General features: G+C 47.1%; 1 protein-coding gene across 1 annotated transcript; it reads right to left on the bottom strand.

Moving 5' to 3' along the window:
* Positions 1-754: 754 nt before the first annotated feature.
* On the bottom strand, positions 755-8,489 carry TNIP2 (TNFAIP3 interacting protein 2). Its single transcript, XM_009910101.2, has 6 exons — positions 7,944-8,489; positions 5,356-5,661; positions 3,356-3,439; positions 2,518-2,799; positions 2,005-2,151; positions 755-1,567 (listed from the first exon to the last, which is right to left on the bottom strand). Exons 1-6 carry the CDS (start codon positions 8,406-8,408, stop codon positions 1,286-1,288), a joined length of 1,566 nt encoding a protein of 521 aa, XP_009908403.2. The 5' UTR covers positions 8,409-8,489; the 3' UTR covers positions 755-1,285.
* Positions 8,490-9,726: the final 1,237 nt, after the last annotated feature.

The raw sequence follows: 9,726 nt of genomic DNA, 5'->3' as shown, positions 1-9,726 counted from the left end.
AAACCTCCAATGACAGCGACTCCACCACCTCCCCAGGCAGCCCATTCCAATGGGCAATCACTCTTTCTGTATAGAACTTCTTCCTCACATCCAACCTAAACCTCCCCTGGTGCAGCCTGAGACTGTCCTCTATCCCATCCCTAATTCCAGCTGGGACATGGTGAGAAACAACCTGTGACCCTGTTACATTTGTACACTTCAGCTTCTGATATCTCCTCTCAAAACAGTCCCCTGCTGTTTGTTGATGTTCTCTCTGGTGTAGCTGGGATAAGACAAAACCTAGGCTAGCAGTGGTGGTGTCACAGCTGTGTGGCAGGGTCAGACACTCAGGGTGTTCTGGTACCTCTGACAGGTCATTCTTCCTCTCAGCAATGAGGAGTGATTTTCAATGTTCATTTGAAAACAGTCTGAGACACTGGTTGTCACTGAAGGAATGAAGTAATTCTGACCTGAAACATGTAGTTAGGATAGTTACTGGGACTCTTTCACATTTAAATACTTCATCCTGAAAGAGAAATTTCTGCCCCACTTCACTAATGTCATAAAGCAACTGCTGAATCACTTTTATTATCAAAATAATCCTTAGGTGAAGTAGGAATGCAACCAGTAACCACACACGCACACACACACATTTACAGATGTCTGAAATAATTACTGATGCACAGAAAAAATAAATACTGCTGTACAGAGGGTCTGTGCAAAGAAGCAGGCTAGCTTGAGTCAATAAGCAGCCCTTCCGCGTCGGCTTCACTTCTCCTGATTTCAGGGGATGGCAAGGATTTTCAGGTGAGGGGGCCGAAAGTTCAGCAGACAGAGCAGCACTTTTGCTTTTAATCCACATAAAGCACAAGAGGATTTTTTTTCCTTTCTTTTGCCAAAATGCTCCTCCCCTGTCTTTCAGCCTGGATTTTTTGGAAGAGAAGGAAAATTTCAAGCTCAGTAAATTTTTTTTTTCACAGGCCTTTAGGCTGCTGTGAAGAGTTCGACTTGAACAGGAGTCAAGCCGCTCCCTGGACCTAGCTACCACTGTAGGTTTCTGTTTAGTTTGCAGCAGAATTTGCATTATGTCACCTTCCTCATAGCTGTCAAAAATAATTCTTCATAAAACCACTTTGCTTTATCCTGAAGTCCAAAAGAAGGTGACATCAGGTAAGAGGTAGATATTGTTCAGCCTAAGAGCCGTCCATGTGAGTTACTCTTGGTTTAGAACTGTAGGAGATGCCTACAGAGCAAAGGTTTACTGTCTGTGAAGTAGTGATCGATTGATGCGCCTCACAGCACACGGTCACTGACAACATTCAGTAACGTGCTTGAGGAATTCATCACTGAGTTCATCACTGAAAAACCTCATACAATGAGGACATCTAAGTTCACCCTGGGCCCTGCCCTCAGATCCTGAGTTTCCATTGTCCACAGGAGGAGAAGCTTGCTCAGACTGTGAAGATGTTCTTCTCATGCCTGTTTGGCCTGGGCTATTGCCTCGCAGGTGTTCAACGTTCGTCTGGGGGTACATATGATTTTGGTTGCCAGTGTGACCTCTGAAATGACTATTCGTGTCTCTTGTGTCCTAGAAAGAGAAAGAGGAGCTCTTGAAAAGGATGCAGTAAAAAGAGATTCTCTAACAGAATATTTCACCACCTTCAGCTGAGATGTTACTCGTGTTTTTATGAGAAGGTTTGTAAATAAACATCAGTTCTTGCAGTGTTATTAACACAGTTGTAAAGAAGGCTTGTAGAAGACACAGGATATAGTCAGTAAGCTACTTCAAAGGTGCCACTGCTGGGAGAGTCATGGCTGTCCTTCTCTTCTGCCAATTCACCCTTCCTTTGCTGATCCAAAATAGAAAGGAAATGGACTAGAAAAGAGTAATACATCTCCACTAGAACTGACTATGGAATGTAAGGTTTCCGTGGCTGCAGTGAAGTGGCTTTAGAAGTAGTAAGACTTTTAAAATATGCATTTAAAAGTACATTTTTGTTCTGAATTCTGTTGACATGCTTTAACTGCAAGAGTAGCATGTTGCTTTCTTACCTGTCTTCTTGCTAACTGGTGTTGCAGGCATGCAACTTCTGCCTGCAGCTCTTGTATTTTGCTCTGTGCTCGTTCTCGGTCTGACCTCTCAGATGTGAAATCATCTTTATACACTAGCACCTGGAAAAGAATTACCAAGTTAGTATTTTAGAAATCAGGGCATTAGCAGGTTAGATTAGAAGTAGAGGCTGTGATTTCTTTGTAAATATTTCTTTCCAGAACCTCAGGATTTCCTCTATTATATCTGTACTCTAAAGGTATTTGTGGGTTTTCCGCCCCCCCAAGTCTTTCAGGACAAAAAAATGAAGCCAGCAGGGCTGCCTCTGGTTCTTTAATGAGTTTCCTTTACATGTGTGTTCAGTATCTGAAGAGTCAGATGTGGCAAATGTCAAAAGAAATAGTTTTGTGGGTTTTTTTTCTCCTTGGACTTCAGTGGTCTGGGGAAAAAGTCAGAATTCCCTCCTCTAGGAAAAAGCAATTAATGACCTGTTGTTCCAGCATTTGTATGCGCTCAGTGTCTCCCTCGCTAGTCTTCTTCATATCTTCCAACTCTCTCTTTGTTTTGATGCATTCCTTTATTTTTTCTTCCAGCAGCTTGTTTAACCGGAATATCTCTTTGTGCATCAGGTCAGAATTGGTTTGTGCTGAGCTCACTCCGTGCTGCTGGTCCAGCCGGGACTTCATCTCCTTTAGTTGCAAGTGGAGTCTCTTCACATACTCATCCCTGCTTGCATCGTACCTCTGCCATTTGGCATTCAAGTCTTCCACCTGAAAGGTGACCCAGAACAGTCATGAAGAGCATGGACACAAGCTTCCAATCTTTCACAGGCTGGCTAAATGTGCAGGACCAGCATTCTCTCAAGGATAACATAATAAGCTGACTCAATTGCTGGGTGTGGACAAGCCGCATTAGAGGACAGCGGAAGACCGATGACTCTGTAAGCCAAGCACCTCACAGGCACCATTTCCCCTTTCCCAATTCATAGGGATAGTGTTCAATAGTATGGAGTGGGAAGGGTTGGTATTCACCTTGGGCCTATGCTGTTCTCCTAGGGAGAAGTGCTGAGGTATGAACGGACACAAAAGATTTTTGTTCTGCAGTGTATTTTTAACAGCAAAACCCCAATATATTAAAACCAAGGTAATGAGTTGGTTTTAGCTAAGGGAGCAAAGACTCTGTACCATGTTGAAAGGACTAGGAAAAGTTTTGGAGCCACATTACCGTGCCATTTAATTAGATTAGCCTGGCCTTACCTACTTCAGATTTACTGTCATTCAACATAATCAATCAAATCTTAATCTTGTACAAAATGAAAGTACTCACGTGAGCTACTTTTTGTCTTAGCATCCTGTTTTCATCTTGTAGGTTGCAAATAAGAGCTTGAAGTGAAGTTTCACTCTCTAAAAGCTGTGAATTTCAGATAAAGGAAGTGTTATTTGAACAGAAAAATTCCAAGAGCTACTTAGCTATGCTGTTAAACTGGAAGCTATCTTATTTGCAAAGCCTCTAAAACTGTTTGCTATAGTGCCACAAACACGTAGAGCCAGGTCTGCTGATTTCCACCTAGGACACTATTTCCAATAGTATGGTCTACAGCTTTTATTGTTACTAAGCAGAGCGAAAATGTCCTCAGGTTTTTACCACCTTGGTGCTGTTTTTAAACAGGGCTGTGTGGGGGTTATAAAAGCATCTGTCTTACTAAATTCTGCGCCTGCTAAATGTCACAGGAACACCACCACGCAGCTGACATGCACAAAGGTCTGTCCCGTTGACAGCAGAGTCCAACAGTTTACCAAACTCCTTGGAAACTATTGTTTGGAGTGGGGGAATGCATGACAATGACACAGATATGCCTTCAACTTGCTTTGTTGGTACTGTCAATTTTGGCCAGTGATGGGAAGAAATTACTGAGGGGGTAAGGGGCAAAAAGCCCTGCTTGCTAAATAATTGAGTAAGTGATAGACTTTTTTACACTTGTGACATCTGCTTTAAAAACCCCCGGTGTACATGAGTAATACAGAGCACTTTTGTACAAAATTCCCTAGAATCAGCTAGTAATTGCATCTGAAATTTCTCTTCTTCAACAGGGAAGTCCCTGCTGCACAAGGTTAGCTGCTTGTTACATATATCAAAGTCAATCAGGTTTCCTGTCTATCAATTACACGTTAAATATGATAATACTCAAGACTTCAAGTCCCTTTTTCTTAGACCTAGCCAACCCCTAACTATTTCTTACAGATAATGTCAATGTGAATAAACTTTCTTTGGAAATGCTCCTGCAGTGTTTTCAAAGTAGAGGTGAGCATGTGCAAAGTTTGTCATGGAAGTATCCTTGAGTGGTGGTGTGAAATACAGCATTGCCACTACAGAGCAGCAAGGGCATGAGTTGGAGTTATTCTTCTTGTGAGAACTGGCTGTAGTGTCCTACCCAATGTTCTGAACTGCTGCTGGAGGCAACACCTTTCATGCCATTTTCCTGTGGTGAATTACCTAATGACTCTGAGCCATCCTGGCTTCTGGAACAACAGAACACCATCATCTGCCTCTGCCTTCCACTGAAAAGCTTCAGCCAAGGTGATGATACGGCCAAGCCACACAGCCCAAATATCAGCTAAGTATACCAAAATCCAGGTGTTTCCTTGTGTCCCTCAGGAGCATTTCTGCCACCTTTCTATCCTGAGGCCGTTATTCTAAGCATCCCTGCTGGGGAGAAACATTGCCTTGCACTGGGGGGAACCCCAGAGTGAAAAAAAGAAACAAGGTAAGACACCTTGACTCATTCTTCCCTGACCAGCTTTCTGTGGGTCTGTATTACGTGGGCAAAGCCAAATCCTGATCTGAGCAGCCATGTGGTACACAGCTTTTAATTTAAATGCTGCTTTGAAATAGCTCTGCTTTGGTTTGTGATTTAGATGCTTAAACAAGTCACCAAGAGGTACCACCTTCAAAAGCACAGCACCATCTAGTGATGCAGAGCAACAGGCTGTGGTATAAAGATGTGGTACCACCTGTATGTGCTGGGAGGAATTATAGTCCTGGAACTGCTGAGGTTGGAAGTGACCTCTCAAAATCCTTTCCAAAAAAAAAAAGGCCTCTGACTGGGATAAGTGAGATGGCCAAAATTCAAGTGATTTGTCAACTGCTTTCATCCTAAATTTTTGGTACTAGGAGTTATGTAGAGCTTGCCCTAGTAATCTTCTCACCCTTCCTGAAATGATTTCACAGGATGTTTCTACTCACTCCCCAGTTACAACTATCACATTGCAATTAACACCTCAGAAGCTAGTAAGACTTTAAAGAAACACAGTAGCAAGTAACAATACCTGGTTAGATCTTTCTGTAGCTATCTGGTCATCTGAATTCCCCTTCTCTTTTCTTTGCTTATCTTCCAGACATTTGGCCAGGTGTTGACACATTTCTGCTGTGGATGCTAACTTGCGTTGGAGTTGGTGAGCTTCATCGGCGAGCGAACGACACAAAACATCGCTGGTGGCCTGAGCTTTCTCCCTCTCTGCCAAGCTCCTCTGGAGTTTTAAGATTTCTCTCTCCTTTTCATATGGAGGCTGATTTATCATCTGCTGTATCTCTCCATTTTTCTCCTCTAGTTGCTGATTCAACTTCTGTACTTCCTAAAGAAAAGGGTGAGAGGAAAGTTATTTCCAAGTGAAGTGAACTCAAAAGCCAAAATACATCCCAGACTGAATTCCATATTGCTTCCATACTTACTGCAAAGGACTTTAAAAAGTAAAAGAAATCAAACTGACTTCTACATAATCACTTCACCTTGGAACTGACAGATCAATCAATCAAAACCCAGCTGTACAAGCACTTCCTAGTCAGCAGAAAGAAGGAACAATCAGATTTTATGACATGACCTATGGCAGCAACAAACTGAAAATGGAACTTACATAGAACAAAGTAGTTTACAAGGACTCACTATGGAGACTGAGAAGTGCTTACTGATCCTGCCTTCTAATGTACCAGTTAGAGTTCTTCCTCATAAAACACAGAACTAGAAAATCACCTTATTAAAACCCAGTGAAGTGTTTTCACTGCCTAACACTGCCACAGGAGCAAAGCAGAGGGAGTGTACATGGCAACCTTCCCACTTAGGCAGGGATGAGTGGTAAGGAGCAGCAACAGAGAATGAAATCCTAATGGCAGCAATGACTCTTCTGACACTCCAAGGTATGTGAGGGAGGTCTGACAGGAATACTCTTGGGAAACAACTGTGTGTCTCTTTGCCACACATTCCTGTTGACCTGGAAGCTCTGTCGGATCATTCGCACTGCAGTAAGTTAAGGTTCTCTTCAGGTGTTTTAAGAAGGAAGAAGTTTCCCTGCTGTCTGGGGCTGAACCACACTCTAGCACTACATGTCTGAAGTATACCACTCCTGACTCTGCCAAAAGCAACTTGTGCTTGATGTCCTCAAAAAATAGTGGATGCTGGTAACAGAAACCTCTGCAGCACTGCTTCTCCAGAACTGGTGATGTCCTGGATGCCAGGGGAGACCATGGGATAGGTGCAAGTCTTCCCTCTACCTTCCACTTCTAGGGGAGTGCTGACACAGCTGTAAATCACAGGGACAACTCTTTGCCAGCACACAGGCATCTGACTTCACAGAAAGTCATCTTTTCATTGTTATTTTTTGTGACAATGAGTTCAGTGTTTTGGATCAGGAAGAAAATATTTACTTCTAAAAACAACAAACTAAATATCTAGCTTACAGAGACAGCCCATGTTCATATGTTTCAATTCTTTGGCATCATGCTAAATCTCCCCCAGAGACTTCAACATACCTTCAGCTACCACAGGCCTCTCATCTGTCTGCAAAAGGTCAGTAAGGTCATGTCTAATTACAAATTTCCAAACCTGAGCTTATTTAAATGTATTTTAGGTGAGTGTCATCTATGGAAAATGTTTTATATAAGCACTAGGTCAAGAGATTACTTACTACAAAAATGCTTGTTTCAATTTTAAGTATTGCTGCTCAGCTTGGAAATTCCTTTATGTAGCTTCATACAGAAAGAAATGCTTTAAAATTCTTTGAAGTACTTCAGCCTGAACGAGGGAAAGTCTTAGTGACAGTAACCAAAACAGCAGTTGTCACAGCTGGGAAGGAATGCAGCTTTTAGACTTTTCCTATCATAAGTTATGCCATTTTCCCTGATCTGTCTCCTCCCAAGGCACACTTGACCCTTACTTCTCCACCTACCAAGGTGCTGCCTTCATGTCAAGAGAAAAAACAACTTTTTAAGTGCACTGAACCCCACCATTTGAATAGAAAAAGGGGTGGCATCTTGCAGAACAAAACTGCGACCTATGCTCCTCTGTAAGCAATATGAAGCTTCCACCTTCAGAGGGTTTGAGTATTTTTCCTTCTCCTTCTGCAAACATGAAGATTTATAATGCCATGCTAAGCTCTTGGTTTAAGATTTTATGATTACCTTCTTGGACTTCAGGCAGGGGGAACCCCTGCTGAATGCAGCTGGCTGAGTTGCCTTGGGCCCAGTCCAACTCAGGGCACACAGCGATAAAGCAAGTCCTGTCAAACCACACTAGCGTGACGCTGTGAGGCCAAAACACTTGCTCTCTTGTTCAAGCTGTGCCACCAGCAGCTTGCTGTGCCACCCCGGGCATGTCACACGGAGCTGTCCGCGCTGCTGCCTGACTCCCGTTTCCATCAGCGCCAGCGAGCAGGCTCTAAAACCTCTGCATGCTCCACGTGCGACAGCTACTGCTGGCCTTACTAAGCTTACATTATTCTTGTTTCCAGAGGTGACGGACAGAAACGCAGCTCCCGCGGTGGATGCTGCAGCCCCTATTGGGGCATCCCCGCACCCTGTTTCCCAGGAAGGCGAGGCACGGCACGGCCTGCTAGCGTTATTTCGAAGGTACTCGACTTTTTACCTGGCTGAGAGCTTCCACTCTTTTGGCCGAGAGCCTCTCGCTGTCTCTGAGGTGTTCCCTGGCCTGGCCCAGCTGCTCCAGCAGGCTCTCTACCAGCGAGCGGGCCGGCTCCGCGCCCGCCGCCCCCGCCTCGCTGCCCGCTTGCTGCTGCCGGGCCAGGCTGCCCCGCAGCTCCTGGATCGTCGCTTCCTTGGCGGCCAGCTGCAGCTGGAGCTGCTTCAGCTGCTGCGCCGACTCGTGATACAAGGTGCAGAGCGCGTTGTACCGAGGCACTTTGTTCTTCAAGCTCCTGTTTTCCCGGTGCAGCTTCTCCAGCGTTTCCTCCACCTGTTTGAAGCGGGCCACCAAGGGCTCTGTGCTGCTGGCCTCGCTTACCGAGCACATGGCCGGGGAAGGTGAGCCGCGGTCCCGCTGCTGCCCCTTCTCTTTCTTCTCTAGGGCGAGCAGAAACCCGTCCAGCTGCATATAAACTCAGGGGGCGCCAGGCAAGGCCGCCGCTACTACTTCGCTCTTCCGCCTCCACCGCGGCGGGAGGCTGGCTGCGCTGCTTTAAGGGCTCGCAGGATCCGCCTCGCCGCTTCCCCGCCGCCGTGCTGGGCGGGCAGGGCTGCGGCACGCTCCGCCTCGGCTGAGGGGGGAACCCCGCGGTGGGAGGTGGCCCCGGGGGCAGGGCTGAGCCGGGGAACCCCGGTGAAGAGAAGGCAGCCGGGGCATGTGCAGGGGCAGCTGGAACGGGCTGAAACCTGCGGGCGAGGGGGCTCAGGCCGGGAGGGAGGCTGCGGGGGGGAAAGCGGGGGAGGCCAGGCCGAGCTGGAGGCTGGGGTGCTTGAAGGGGGAGGCTGGTGAAGGAGGGGCCAAAGGAGGGGCAGCGCGGACCGGTCGCGGGAAGGAGGTGGTCACGGCAAAGGTGGGACCGGCCAGAGCCCGGGAAGAAGAGGCCCGAGGCAGTGAGCGGCCCCCGAGGAGCTGGCAGAGGGGGCCGGCCCCGCGTTGCGAAAGCCCCGCATCGCGGTGCGCCAGCAGGAGCCGCTGCGGGAGTTTCCCTCCGCGGAGCGGGAGTTTCCCCGCCGGCGGCGACCCCCGGGGCCGGGCCGCCCGCCTCGCACCGTCTCCCCGAGAGGCCCCAGGGCTGACGGGGGAGGCCTAGGCGGCCGCGACCCTCACCGCACGGCGGCGAGAGGCCCTGCCCCGAACCGCGCGGAGTCTCCGCTCTGTCTTTGCCAGCACAAACACTGCAGAAAGCCTCCACAGTGCGTGGGATCCGCCAGGGGAAGGCTTTGGACGCAGACAAAGCAGCCCATCTCCTCTCAAAGGCCACAGATCTTGAGGAGAAGCTTGGTTAGGAATCACAGAATGATTCTGGTTGGAGGAGACCTTTGAGATCATCCAGTCCAACTATTCTCTAACTCTGCCAAGTCTGGTGCTAAACTATGGCCCTCAGCACCACATCTCTGCCTCTGAAACACTTCTAGGGGTAGGGATTCAACCACCTTCCTTGGGAACCCTCTGACAGTGAAGAAGTTCCTTCTGATATCTAACCTCAACCTCCCGTGGTGCAACTTGACGTTTTCTCTCGCCCTGACACTTTTTACTAGGAAGAACAGACCAAAAGCTTCTAGCCATTAAAATTCCTATTATCAGCTGCAGTTTATACCTTCATAATACAGCTACTGGAGAGGTTATGCTGGTACGGCATTTCTTCCAGGAAGAGGGGATCATGGTAAGCTGGGCTGATGTGAAGTAGTGTTCATACCAGTTTAGTTGTGCCACATTCTCATACTGG

Source organism: Dryobates pubescens, chromosome 23, assembly GCF_014839835.1.
Source record: "Dryobates pubescens isolate bDryPub1 chromosome 23, bDryPub1.pri, whole genome shotgun sequence".
NCBI lineage: Eukaryota > Metazoa > Chordata > Aves > Piciformes > Picidae > Dryobates > Dryobates pubescens.
The sequence above is the reverse complement of the archived record's forward strand: the minus strand, read 5'-3'. Positions and strand labels throughout refer to the sequence as shown.